This window comes from Bombus terrestris, chromosome 8 (genome assembly GCF_910591885.1).
Source record: "Bombus terrestris chromosome 8, iyBomTerr1.2, whole genome shotgun sequence".
In the NCBI taxonomy this organism is placed as follows: domain Eukaryota; kingdom Metazoa; phylum Arthropoda; class Insecta; order Hymenoptera; family Apidae; genus Bombus; species Bombus terrestris.
In genome coordinates, this window is record NC_063276.1 from 1,599,043 (window position 1) to 1,613,499 (window position 14,457).

The 14,457-nt window shown below is 32.6% G+C and overlaps 2 protein-coding genes across 11 annotated transcripts in view; one reads left to right on the forward strand and one right to left on the reverse strand.

The window, feature by feature from the left end:
• Positions 1 to 11,864, forward strand: part of LOC100642883 (spondin-1) — a 34,115-nt gene extending 22,251 nt beyond the window's left edge. The window contains exons 1-16 of one of the 6 annotated variants that reach the window (XM_048408139.1): positions 1,061 to 1,467; positions 1,604 to 1,847; positions 2,496 to 2,682; positions 3,572 to 3,736; positions 3,959 to 4,082; positions 4,258 to 4,388; positions 5,282 to 5,480; positions 5,611 to 5,773; positions 5,923 to 6,262; positions 7,344 to 7,548; positions 8,091 to 8,258; positions 8,602 to 8,724; positions 9,025 to 9,173; positions 9,318 to 9,396; positions 9,482 to 9,550; positions 9,685 to 11,864. In XM_048408139.1, the coding sequence (XP_048264096.1) occupies positions 1,633 to 1,847; positions 2,496 to 2,682; positions 3,572 to 3,736; positions 3,959 to 4,082; positions 4,258 to 4,388; positions 5,282 to 5,480; positions 5,611 to 5,773; positions 5,923 to 6,262; positions 7,344 to 7,548; positions 8,091 to 8,258; positions 8,602 to 8,724; positions 9,025 to 9,173; positions 9,318 to 9,396; positions 9,482 to 9,550; positions 9,685 to 9,860 (2,493 nt within the window). In that variant the 5' untranslated portion in view covers positions 1,061 to 1,467; positions 1,604 to 1,632 and the 3' untranslated portion in view covers positions 9,861 to 11,864. The other 5 variants (XM_048408138.1, XM_012310918.3, XM_003396990.4 and 2 more) reach the window with 5 other exon arrangements.
• A 525-nt stretch (positions 11,865 to 12,389) lies between these two features.
• LOC100643244 lies at positions 12,390 to 14,221 on the reverse strand. 5 transcript variants are annotated; one of them, XM_012310926.2, is made up of 3 exons: positions 14,091 to 14,221; positions 12,724 to 13,268; positions 12,390 to 12,578 (listed from the first exon to the last, which is right to left on the reverse strand). In XM_012310926.2, the coding sequence occupies exons 2-3, from the start codon at positions 13,204 to 13,206 to the stop codon at positions 12,435 to 12,437; spliced, it is 627 nt and encodes a 208-aa protein (XP_012166316.2). In that variant the 5' UTR covers positions 13,207 to 13,268; positions 14,091 to 14,221; the 3' UTR covers positions 12,390 to 12,434. The 5 variants fall into 5 exon arrangements, with proteins under 5 accessions (XP_012166316.2, XP_012166314.2, XP_012166317.2 ...); XM_012310924.3 differs by lacking the exon at positions 14,091 to 14,221 and adding an exon at positions 13,775 to 13,913; XM_012310927.3 differs by lacking the exon at positions 14,091 to 14,221 and adding an exon at positions 13,488 to 13,693.
• Positions 14,222 to 14,457: the final 236 nt, after the last annotated feature.

Genomic DNA, 14,457 nt, shown 5'->3' on the forward strand with positions numbered 1-14,457 from the left:
TTGTATTGTTTATCGTTCGATAACATTTTCAATGTCCACGCACGAATTATATTTCGATAAAAATTCAAGCATGTAAAATTAGAAGCTTGGAAGTTGCGTAAATTTTACCCAAACGAGTTTTTCGTTTCAATAGCTTACGATCAATCTGTTCGTCGCGCTAACCGAATCACATCGTATACACACCTACTACACAACGTTATTGCACGACTGTTTGACGCCTGTGTTGCACAAAATACAGACTGTTGAGCAAAGGTTCCGTGAGTAATTTGCGCGAATGAGTCAAAGAAAACCAGTGCAATTGCTTCACTACCACGATGCCTGCAACCAATTTAATTTCCCTCGATGCTGGATTCAAGGCATTAATTTTCCATTCCCAATAAATGTTCGTCAACGTTTAATTATCTAAAAGCGCTTGATCGAAATTTGTATTAATTCGTTATTTTCGAGGCTTTTGTAAAGAAAATATATGATTCTGTTCTCCTCATACTCATCTTTCCGGTAAAACACATTGCCAGATCAACGAATCGAATATTTTTGTTATTTTCCACGAATCGGTAGTATCGAACAAATAGAATGAAATTTCGTAACGCCGTTTAATAATATTCCAATTTTTATTAATATTTATCCGTCTGAAGAAAAATAGGTATTATCTAATAATCGATCTGGCAATGAGTCATAATTATTTACAAAATTAAATGTTCATTAATCCCTTTTCGATTTCTTTTTCTAAATTATTCGAACGTTTGCAACGATGTTACCTCGTCTGTCACAGAATAAACGAACAATTGTTTCGGTAAAACAGCGGGAAGTTCGTACAAAATAATCGGACGAGTCGCGAGAGTGTGCAAACCGTGAGAATTTAATATGCTCTACAGAAATTTACACGAGACAGAGAATTTAACGTAGCAATAAAAAATATATGCAGCTAGAATTCGGCGGTGCGTTACAACGTTGTTGTGACACGTGTAATAAAGTAAATATTTTCAACGAGGTAACCAATGTACATTTCTGCCTTGTAACAGAGACGTACGGCTGCTCGATTAGGAATAGCAAGATAAACGATAATATATTTTGCAACAACGATATCCGAAATAAATATTTAGAAGATCAGTGGTTCGTTGTTGTATTTTGTTTGCCGACGAACGGATATTCGAGCAAGATTCCGTCCTGTCCACAAAGTCAGAACGACATTAGCTGGAAACGAATTTATCTGCATTCATCGTCGCAGAAAATTGTTCATTAGAAAGTCACGATCTTAATTCCCTCGATTATCGTCTACGAACTACTTCGGAAGATGAGACTTGCCGTAAATCACGTTACGATATCGATGCATAAAAAACAATTTGTGCGAAGACTGTGCCAATATCCATAGTTGGATAAATAGCCGGATCATACGAAGAAACGTATGCGAGCAAAGGATGAAGCTTAATGATTTTTGGAGAACGAAAAAATTCACGATTCCCTGAGGTTTGTTAAAAGGAGGAAGAAAAGTAATAATTGTAATCGACGTGATACGAATCGTTGTCTAAAATATAAAAATCTCTTTGCGCGAAAGAGTTAAGGACGAAGGAAGAAGAGGATGAAATGCAATTTTTTGTTTCAGTGACGTTGCAAGCAGATAGTACGGATATCATGCCAAGAAAATTCACTAGGTTTTTGATATCCGCCGAGCCCGAAAAAGAAGACGACACGGCAGAGAGTGGCATCTTCGATTTGCAAGACGAGTTGTTGACAACATACTCGGAAAGTTGTCCGAACGCCGTGGTGGAGACCTCGAAGATGTCCAAAGAAGAGATTTCTGTGGCCTGGACCAGCCCTTCCGAAGGTAGCGGTTGCATATTTATCAGGTGAAGGGACATTTTAATAACAAGCATGGAAAATGATAACGTGTTTTTGCATGCAAATAGTAATGAATTTAATCATATAGATAAATTTATATCTATCTCCTCTCGTCGTTTACGTATCCTGTAATTTATTCGAATTTATAAAATGAAAATCAACGAGATATTGGTCTGTTCTGTATGTACAGATCTTTTAATTAACGCGAGAAAAGGAAATATCGCGCGTAATTTAATAAATACACGATTTAACAAACATTTTATCTTTCAATTTTGCGTAACGAAAATTCTTCCTTCGTCAACATTCTTTCTTATTCAGTGGAAAAGTATTTTTTCTTCTTTCACGATCAATCGGAAAAGAAGAATTCTAAAATAGAAGAAAATTCCAAAGACAAATGTTTCGATTTATCAATTTCGGAATTTATCCTAAAATTTAACAGAATTAAACCGCTAGTAGCAAGAATAGAACGATATTTCGCTATTTTTTTGCACGATTTGACAAACCGACCGAAAAATAAATCTTTCTACTTCGCATTGAACAGCATGCATTTAAACGCAAAGCTTGGCCCATTTCGGTAAACGCTGACATCTCGAATTAATGGAATCTCGGGAACGTGGGCCCGGTAACACGTGTTCTTCCACTTGTTTTTCTCACAGGGCAACGATATTGGAGACGCCAGATACATGGTACATGGATGATCAGAACTTAGTGCTAAAGATATGTCAAGACTCGAGAGCCGAGGCGGACGACCAGGGACAGGTTCTGAAAAAGTGCTGCGCCTGCGACGAGGCGAAGTACGAAGTTACTTTCGAGGGACTTTGGTCTAGAAATACTCATCCTAAGGCACGTGAGAGCTTGTCAAATAAAATCGACAAACAGAAATGCATAGAATCGCTATCGATCTTCTTGTTTAAGCATCGACGTGTCTCTTCGATGAGAAACTCCTTCGAACGAGTAGCGAAAGCGAAGCAACTCCTTTTCCTTTTATTTCGACCTTCCTCTTTTTCGTCGAAACTTCATTTTATTGAAATCGAAGCGCTGTGAATTAAGTGTACTGATCGATTGAAATAAGATTCTTGAAAAATTCGTATAAATGAAATTATCGTCTTGGTGAAAGGAAAAAGGATTAGTTCGTGGACATTTAGACGTACGTTACACCGTGTAAGAAACAAATTATTTATTTTGAACATTTCCAACATATAAAATTCGACTACGAATTCATTTTGTGCGAAACCGTTGTGCTAAAATAAAGAGTGTACGTTGACAAATTACGAAGAGTATCGAAAGAAGTTGAAATTGGAGAGGAATTATTTCAATTCCAATTGGAATTCTTCATGCTAAATAAGGAGACTGGATGCTGTTTTATCGATGTCGCGGGGGACGGAGTTACTTTACGACGTGAAAATGGGTCGAAAGAAAGTTCGACGAAACTTTCTTTTAACTTGCGACGATATGTGGCTCGGGTATATAACAACGTTATAGGAAAACGTTACCCATAAATACGGAATCGCATCCGTGTGCATTCGATTCAACGATTTTCGATATTCGGTCAAATTGAAATGAGAGCCACTATTGTGATCAGATTCGTGTATTCAGCCGGTGATTATCGAAAAATTGAAACTAAAAACATACGCTCCAACAGTTTTGTACGAGCTACGCAATATGTTTTCTCTCTTTAATAAGATCTTTTAATGGGAAAATAATTTTTAATCGAATTTTTTCATTTTTCCAGGACTTTCCTAGCAAAGGATGGCTCATTCGATTTTCAGACGTAATTGGGGCATCGCATACGGTTGATTATAGATTTTGGAAATACGATGGTCTAGCTAGTCCTGGGTTGCAACAACTGGCTGAACTTGGATCAACCAGGAAATTAGAATCCGAATTAAAGAGTCAAGTAAATATTAAAACGAGAACATTATATCAATTTTTTAAATTCGCTTTTGTCTGTCATGAAAAGTTAACTGTAGCGGGGAATAAGGAGAGTTACAGTTACTTTACAGTCAAAATAAATTCTTTGCTTTGAATTATAAGAATTCGATTTTAATTTTGCGTAAATTTCTTTTCGTATTAACATTGACAGTAAATATCGATCTACGAATGGTTTACTTTTTCACAGAGTAAAAAGATCAGAACTATAATTAAAGCCAGAGGAATAAGTTATCCCAATGTGACTGGGAAAACTTTCGCAGTATTCCGTGTTGATCGGGAACATCACCTGATGTCTTTGGTGTCGATGATCGGTAAGGAAATTTTGGAGAAAAATAATTCTCCCGATTTATACTTGGATAATGTGACGATTCTTGAAACTTAGAAATGCTTTACGAGTTCCACTGAAAAATTCTAGAAATTACGATGGATCAATTGAAGTTTTCTGAATTTCAATTAAAATATGAAATGTGAAAAATGATCTTGTAGATCCTTCGCCGGACTGGATCGTCGGAGTTTCAGGCTTGGAATTGTGCTTGGATAGCTGCACTTGGATCGAACACAAAGAACTAAATTTGTACCCTTACGATGCGGGCACTGATAATGGAATCACGTATTTGGTAAAAAAAAATTCCTTTCTCAAACGATTTAAATTCTACTTTACCAACTTCGTACGATATAATTATTTTCGCAAAAACATCCTCCAAACATTTTCTTGGTCCATTTCCGGCTCCATTCGGTTCAGTCCGATCGTTGCCAACGGGTAAAAACGAAAAGCAGCTGCCGATAAAAAACAAATTAAGAAGCGTGATGAAAAATTGCAAATGACAGGTAAAGACGAATAGGTTTTCGTTTACGATGGAAAATGGTTTCCCCTTTGGCGGAGAAAAGCCCAGACGTTTCAGCAGTTTTCGATGCCCAGCGGAAAAGATTCGTTTAGGAGGACGAAATCAATGTCAGCTGTCGAGCGCAGAAAATCGCATAATAAATTCAAGCGCGGGTCTCGGGCCTAACAATCGACAATAGGGTTGCGGATCGCGTGAAAATCGCTGACGGCGTCGAAGTAATCGTGCCAGCGACGCTTTTCCGGCCGACCAACGACTTTCCTCGTCGCTTCGCAACATTTCCGCTTTTCGATCGTTCGAAATCTATCGTTCAACGATGTGCTCGTGATTCCTCACGAAACACAAATTTAATCTTGAGCAATAATAAAGAGGCAAAAATAATTCATTAATTTCAAAGGAAACGAACGATAATAATAATAAAAGAAATTTATAAAACAAGCAGATTTATAACGATAAAATGAATAAGTTGAAGAGATCGAGAATTGTTTGGAGGTTGATGAATGTATTTGAACTGACTTGTATTATAATCCAATTATTTGAACTGTCTCGTGCTTAATTATTGATATCGTCGTTATTTGATATTTCTTGATAGGCGTAACTTAATTACTTTATACTGCAATTGCGTTTTATGTAGGCGGTAAAATGAAGGAGATTTCTTGCGTTTGCAGTCACCGGATTCGCCAACTGATCCTCAAGAACCCATCCGTAGGATAACTTCGAGCTACCCAAACGACTCCAAGTCTCCGTTTTACGATCCTTCCGGTTTAGATATGAAACCGCTTGCCAGACTTTACTTGAACCGACAGAGGCTTTACGAGAAAGCCTGCAAGAACGCGTCGGAAGATGCGCCATCGTCCACAGATACGGGTAACTAACAGTAGTTTAAATAAACACCAACATAGAGAATATCTCTTTTTATTAGCTTTTTTTATTTCCTGCTCGAGATGGTCATTTTAACGAGGAAGTTTAACGAAGATATAATTTATAACGTATACAGGAGCCTGCAAAGTGACAGCATGGCGCAACTGGACCGCATGTTCGACAGCGTGCGGTCGTGGCACTCAACTCAGACAAAGATATTACGAGAACGAAGCTGCAGCGGTCGCGAACAAGTGCAACGTCTCGCTAAGTGACAGGCGTCAATGTCTTGGACACGATTGGTAATTACCATGATTTTATGAAAACTCTCCTAGAGAAACCTGTGTGATTAGGAATATTGAAACACGTTGCTATAGGTATTCAAGAAGGTTTAGAAATAAACGGATTGTCTCTATAGCAAGGAAATAAAATTGAATATCGTTAAATATAGCAATGGAGAGCGAAGATCGGTGAAAGGATGCAGCGAGTCCGAAGTATTACACGAATGGAGTGACTGGAGTGAATGCTCGACGACCTGCGGCCGCGGAATCAGGACCAGAACAAGGGCTTTCAAGAACAAGAAATATAAACAGTGCAAAGCCTTCTATAGCGACCAACAACTTCAACAAACCGACCATTGCACGAATTCTGAGTGCGACGAAAAGAATGGAGAGGAGGTAAGCGAGATGTCTATCCAAAAGGAGGAGAATGATAACAATGAGGACAATGATAACAAAGAAGATTACGAGGAAGACGACGCAACATTGGGTGGAATCGAGGAATGGTCGCAAGTACAGAATCCAGTGATAGTTTACGAAAATTTACTAATTGCAAGCTAACTAGCAGAAACCTCGCAAAACGCGTGCACGTAACTTTCTGGCTATTGTCTCGTCGAGCGCGTGAAAATAAGACGTAGAACAAACTATCGTTTGACAATTGCGCTTGTTTATGTTATTATTAACAAATTATCGAACTTGGTCATCGTAGAAGTAATAATAATTACATTTGAAGATCATCTTATACAAGCTGTCCCGCATAACATAGTATCTATGCTAGTGCTATGTTATGCAGGACGCTCTGTATATATACGAATCATTACTAACGAATTTCGAATTATTCAGAATAATCGTTCCACGCGCGAGTAACTATAAACCATACCTGCACCATTTCTCGCTGAACCATCCACTGGCATCCTCACGTAAGTCGAGCGATTTAATCGCGAGAAAAGTGAAAAATCAACGATCAGTTAACTCTCCGTTCACAGAGTAAGTCAGAAGCAATGGATGAAATGAATAAGAAAGCTAGATAATCGATATTTCAACGAAACAAAATTGCTTTTGCCTACTTTATAAAATAATGATCATTTCTCTTCTGCTTGCTCACAGTGCTAGATTATTCATTTTATTTGTCACTTCATATTTCATTCAATAACGTCATTTATTAAATGTACTTTGTCACGCATATAGACTTATTGTTACGCACTGACATTCAACTTTTAATAAATGCAATCGACTAACGTTCACTATATGCGACACCGTCTAGTTTATAAATACATTCTTTTCTGATGTTACAAAGTCACTAGCTTTTTCTTCTTTCGCCGTAACAGTTTAAAAAAGGATTTTAGATGCTAATAATAAATTAAGTTTTATTTCTAGAACTTTTTCTATTAAGAATTAATAGAACATAGAAGATTAGAATTGTTTGTTAATGGACATATTTAAAAATCAAATTCAATTAATTACTGGGACGTCAAAATCCTTTGAACCATGAGACTTACGAAGAAAGTTAAATAAGCCTAAATGATTAAATGACAGAAATCTTAGTAATTGAATCAAGAATCTAATTCATCCATCGTATTGATTTTCTAATTAGAAATGCATCGAAGAGCGTTACATGCAATGGTCCCTGTGGTCACCCTGCAGTTCTAGCTGCGGTAGCGGTACCCAAACGAGATTTAGAATGACCCATGAGAATTGGAAACGCCATGATGACGTGGATCCTACAGAATGCAGGCACGAGGCGGTTCCCTGTCAAGCTAAAATTGCATCATGTAATTTCACGAAAGAAGAAGCAGAAGGTAAGACTTGTTCTATTCTAACCAGGAGCAAAATCAATTTTCATACATGAAAAAGTTGATACAAATCTTTGCGCGCTCATTCTATATTAGCTTTGAAAGACGCTAAAAGTCTAACTCGTTGCTATTTAAAAATATTTCGAAAAATCTCGTAGATGCCTAGCATAGGATGTTCTTATAATTTCGCAGTAACAAGTCCCAAAAACGGATTAGAACTTAACTTATTTCCTCTACAATTATAAAGCTTCCCTTGTTGAAAGGAAAAACCAAGATATAAAACCCTCTTAATTCTCACAGAACTGTATCAAATTTTCCCTTTACACTTTCATGACATGCGGCATTTTTATAAACAAAGATTCAAATTGTAAATCGAAGCACACAAGCAGCAGAAACACGTAAAACAAAAACAAAGAGAAGCAATTAATCATGCAGATTTTCGTTATTTATAGAAAAAGTTAGTGAGAAATGATTAAAGGGTGAATCGTAATAAAAATGATTTCAAAAATAAAGAAAAAATTGTTAAGAGAATGTTGGACTGATTGCAGAATTTTGCAAGAAACCGAAGGAAGAAGGACGATGCAACGGTAACATAATTCGTTGGTATTTCGACAAAGAGAAGGGATGTAAATCGTTCAAATATTCCGGCTGTGATGGAAATGAAAATAATTTTCCAACTGAACAAGATTGCAAAAAAGTTTGCGATAGCTATCAGAGTAAGTTTCCCTTCGTAATTCAGCCATCTCTTACATCTTTCTTTATTCAAAAATCCATCGACGATGGAAGTAAAACTTGTTCAGATGATAAGATAAAGTGATTTTGATACTATTGACATACTTTTGCATCATAAAAGTAACAATAACTCGACTCTAAAAGAATTCATTGATTTTTAATTCCTTTAAGGAAAGAAAACTATATCTACTGTTCGAACGAACTCGTTTAGAGCTTCTGATGATTATCGAATATAGGAAATTTAATAATTCAAGTTTTGTGGCTTATGTTTTTTTAACAAAATCTCCATTATTATTCTGTGCACGCTTGCTTATCAAAAAAATATAGAAGATTTAAGGACTAACTTATCAACTATGGCGAAAAACTATAAGGTATCCCTCAGCAGCGTTCTCAGCTATCACATACCTGCACAGGGGCAACGCAGTACGAAGACAAAGCGAGCACACCATGGTGATGCTACCTAACAAATTGCATTACTTCGTCTTGCAAATCGAATTACGAAAATTACGAATCCCTTTGGCCCCAATTTCGAATAATATCAACAAAAAAAAAAAAAAAAGAAAGCCATAATTATGTTGCGTAATTTGATTGAAATTCGATATTTTTTGCTCGATATGTTGTTAAGCAGTTAACTGCTTGCTTATTATCAGTATAAACATTAACGCAATTTAGTGACATTCTACGTTCAACCTGCTTGGTTTATAAATGTTTTTTGCAATGTAGTAAACAATATGCGATATCTTCTTGCAGAGAAATTAAAATTCAGAGGTATAGAAGCAGACAGTCAAATGAAATCGTCTTATAATGCGGAAGATGTCGACTGTCAGGTATCCGAATGGAGTAGTTGGTCTAAGTGTGCAGGATGTCGTGGATATAAAAATAGTACAAGAGAAATTAAGGTAAATAAATTTTTATAATCAGAAAGAAAGTGGAAGTTAAATGTTCTTTTTATTTTATTCGATGAAAAATTCGTACGAATCAATGTTTTCCATTTCCAATAGTTTCAAAAGAGTACGTAACTTCGTTTAATTTGAATAATATAGGTACCACATAGAGGTAAAGGTAAACGATGTCCAACAAAATTACATCGTAAAAGAAAATGTCGTAAAGATCCATTGTGTTGTAAGTAGAATGAAGATAAAATAATTTAATCTAATTTAACGTGTACTAACTACGGAAACTGATTAAATAAGAGTAAAATCCGTAGCCTTGCAAGCTGATGTTCCAAGGCGACGTATATACCGTGACCAAAGTTTGAAGGTAGAAGAAAATCAAAGTGAGTTTTTATTAATAAACATATTTTTTTAATATTTCATTGTTAAGGCCGTAGAGTTAATGATACGGTTACCAGACGCAACTATTACTTCTGAGAAAATTTTTAAATCTTAATGCGATTCTTGATGAAATTAGTTTCAGTTGACTGTAAAATGACACAGTGGTCTAGATGGTCACGTTGTACAGCCACTTGTGGAGAAGCAGCACAACACAGGACAAGAATAGTCAAAGTTCAACCTTTTGGTCCAAGAGGCAAACTTTGCCCTTCTCTGGTAGAGTACAGAAAATGTTATACAGAGAGATGTCCATAATAATGTTCATCCATACTTTTTACATATCCATTTTTTATTTTATTTCTTTGTCTTTAAATGCATTTGAATCTGAAATTTCATTTATGTATCATTAAATCAAGCATAATAGAGATTTAACATGGAATAAAGTTTTTGCAATTATAATACATAATAAAAGCTGTTATAAAATATTACAATTTCTTGGCGTGATATATTTTCCAAAAATTGACGGTACTATAAATAAGAACTGACAATCAATACCTATTAGATATCACCTAATTATATTATATTTTACAATATTAGTTTTGAGGATGCTTGATGCATTGATACATAATATTTTAAAATCGAATTTGTTTAATCTTCTATCGCTTTTATTGCAAGATTTAAAATAAAAGAGTGTTCAAAACCGAAATTATATTCTGATAAACATGTTGGAAGGTATATATGAATTAGCAGTAAATCAAATACGCATTGAAAAAATTCCTTTATTTATAGATAAATAGAAAATATTTATGATAAATTTTAAAATCAAATTAGTGTAATACAACGCACAAAATATCGTGCTACAATTCTTGTCTACCTTTTGTTTTAATTCTTTTCAGTTATTCAATATCGAAAAATAATAACAAATCGCTATAAACTACATATATGAAATACTTCATATGTATATGCATATGTGATACGAGTAATTGTAATATATAATTACACATATATTGCATATGAGTTTACATATAATGTAAGTAATTCTTTCAGTCAAAAAAAACCGCATTCCAATTATTCATAAAAAATATGTTCAAAAAAAGTAAATACAAAAAGAAAAAATACAATTTATGCGAAAAAATATGTAGTAAATCGATATTTAAATTATTATTAAAAAATGTACTGTTTTTCAAATATTTTGAAAGCCAATCTATGTATAGTAGCAATAAATATGTTTCTCTGTACAACTATTATTATAAAATATATATTTGTGGCATTTATTACATAAGATTTAAGAAAATATAGATCTCAGTTTAAGATCGAATATTTCAATTAGTGTTTATTAAAATTATATGTTTAAGATGTAAGTAAAATTAATTGGGCAAATATTATCAACATGGAGAAAATATTTATAAATGAGGAGTATAATAATAGTTTTTACATATATGTTATTATTCAAAAGCTTAATCCAATATTATTTCCAAGTAAAGTAAATGTAGTACACAATATTTATATTTCAAATAATCGTACTAGTTAGTCAATTTTTATTAATTTTACACAATTTGTTAATCGTAATATTTTTCTTTCTTTCTCATCTTAGCATACTGTAATTAATCTTAAGGATAAGAGTATATATGTCACATATCGCTAGATAGTAATAAGTCATTATTAAACAAGACACAGTCAAGTTACTATATTCACTTACATATGTATATCTGACAATAATGATACTATATACATATAATATAGTATTAAATGAAATTCAAAACTGTTCTCTCCTATATAATATGAATATAGTTACCAATATATTAATAACATTGTTCAACACTGAATTATGATCTGCCATATCCACTAGATGATTAAACTATTCTATTTTAAAACGAATTCGGAAGTAGAATTGCTATATCGCCCTCAATTTTTTAAAAAGCCCGCAAGTTTTTGTTGCGGCGAAACACACGATTTTCCACCCCATGGCGCCATTGCTCATTTCCTTGCACTGATCCGATGAATTCACTTTTTATACGCAAAATGTTCGATTTTTTTCATATATGTATTCTTAGACACTATATAATGACAAAATTATAAAGAACTTCTCAGACAATATTATGTACCGATACGATTACATGTAGCTGCGATATCGACGAGCTAGACAAGCAATAGTCGTTTAGCGGCAAAATATCGTGTATATCTTCTAAAGTTCAATGATAATACCCAATCACTTAAAACTACAAAATTTAATTACTTTTATATCGATATGATATTAATATAAGTGAGATAAGATATCGATATAGTTTTCATCACTCTTAATCAAATTCTTGCAAAAACTCGTCTTCTTGAAAAACTGAAAGTGGCAAAACAACCCCGCTTCCTTCTTCTTCTGGATTCGTATTTGAAATGAGACACTCTGTATAATCTAAAAGGATCACCTAATAAATATCCTAAATTCAAGAAAGTTCTGGTTTCTTAGGCAGTATAACTGATGTTAATAATACATTTTACTATAAGCATAATATTTTATTTTATTGAATAGTAGAGTCTGTTAAAGTATGTTTTACTATATATATAATATATAGTGTAATATATATATGTAAGAAACCACTTTGATTTGAAAATCAGTAGTTTTGAATCTCATTTTAGTATTAAGGATGTAAAATATTCTAATTCTATATATAAAATTATTGTCCATTTTGTTGTCCAATACTTTGAACTACATAATTGAAAATTACTATATTATATATTTTAGTTTGTCCTATGTATATAATATTCATTTATGTTACACAATTTTACAAGACAGATCCATATATGATACAATAAATTTTAATTTATCATTTATTAGAATATACTGTCATATAAAATTATGAAAGATTTTATTAATTTTCCCACTTTTTCAGTACATTACTTATCATTAACATCTTCCTTTGAAGAAATATTTTCATCTTTTAATAAAGGAGTATATATAAGTACAGTACTATCTTTGTTCTTCTGTGTTCCTGAGATAAATCCCTGTATCTTTTTTTTAATTTCTTTTATCATCTCTTCCTATAAAATTAATGATATTGTATTAAAGCTGAATACCAATTAATTTTTTAAATTAATGCAATTTAACTTATTATTAATAATTCAAATATTTTGAATACAAGCTCTTATAAACAACATAGATAGTTGCAATTAATGCTTTCCTTACTTGAGGCCCGTTAGGGTGGGAAAACAATATTTTAGCCTTATAATTTTTTTTTAACGTTTTGTTAATATTATTAATTTTTACATTTAAATCATAATTCATAATATTCTGTTTTATAGTAAATATCTTAATAGACTTTATCTTCTGTTCATCTTTACATACTTCTACATTGTTTGTCATCTCATCAATCTTTGAAGAACTTACAAGTTCATACACACTTCTACCACTTTTAGATGTATCTGATACATGTATTAACTCAAGATCTCGTCTTTTAGCTAATTTTTCTGCGTTCTCTAATGAAATGACAGAAACAGATTTATCTGTATGTATAAGTGTAATTTTGGGAGTCCTTGTAGTCTTTCCTTTCTTTTTCTCCTCATCTGCATGATTTATACAACTTTTACTAAAATTTTGAACATACTGATTTACGTTACTGTTATTCTTAATTAAAAATAATCTAATTGATTTAAATAGAAATTTGGACATTTCTGATTATATGTTTAGTAATATTTCTTACACATAAGACTCAGACATAAAGTTATTCAGTACTGAAACAGAATAAAAGATTGAGGTTAAGTTACAATTAATGTACAAAAACAATTAAATATAGTAATATGCTAATTATAGAATAATTAACAAAATAATTCTAACATCTATTTAGTTATTCTAACATTTATTTTTTAGTTTTATTCCTTTATATCGAAAATAATAAAATTAAAACTTTTTAAGTCATAAAACTGTTAATCTTTTAAATATACAATGCCTACGGTTCTCATTGTGATTGTGATATAGTTATGTGACCATATTGTTTTTTAAATTTTCGAGAATTTTTATTTCTTTTTAATAAAATTAATTTCATATTTTAATTATTTTCATATTTTTTAATATCTCCAGATTTTATACATATTAACATTTAAAATTCGTCGCAGCTATAACATTAAATTGACCATATATCATTCTAATACAGAGTAGAAACTGTGAATATTAATATATTGCATTACTTTGTCATAATGTAAAATGAATACACTATTTTTTTGGTTAAATTAAACAATACCTTATTTACATATATTTCTTTACACACATCTGTCATATTACTATGTTCGAGATTTAATTCTTTATACTTAATAAAGCTTAAGTATGTAAGTACATCATTTGTTTTAATTAATATCTATATTTTAATCGTTATATAATATATAAGTCAAACAGAAATTTTTTGTTATATTTTATAAAATTTTAAGATGAAAATCACTATCTTGGGGAGATACATAAAGATTCCTGATTTCTTTTTAAATAATACAAATTTTTGAAATGGTTCTAAAATGCAAACTGGACAAAACGCATTGCATTGAGAAGTATAAACATGGACGTACCTCAAATAAATCTGGAAAAATAGGAAAAATGAAAAAAAGTTAAAATTAATCTCTAAACCTTAGTTGAATAAATATGGCGATTTCTTAATGGGCTAACATAATAATACAGGAGTGATTAGTTGCTGGTTATCAAACAAACAAAATATTTGACATAATATAACGCTGACACGCGTTAGCAAAGTATTCGTAATGCGCAAGTCGCATAATAAATATGCAGTTTGTATTATCACTGTGTCCTTGCTGCGTAGATGGGCGATTATCTCAATAAGTAGGACAATTTTGACAGAAAAACTTGGTTAGTGGAAACTGAGGAAGATAGACGAATACTTTATTTTTATGCCAGTTAGTAATATGAGAGATTTCGAAG

Bases quoted from the DNA above. Each gene is read 5' to 3' on its own strand.
- LOC100643244 (XM_012310926.2), bottom strand. From the start codon at position 13,206: ATGTCCAAATTTCTATTTAAATCAATTAGATTATTTTTAATTAAGAAT. The intron at 12,579-12,723 runs GTAAGGAAAGCA...TTAATTTTATAG, and splicing joins CCCACCCTAACGGGCCTCAA to GAAGAGATGATAAAAGAAAT.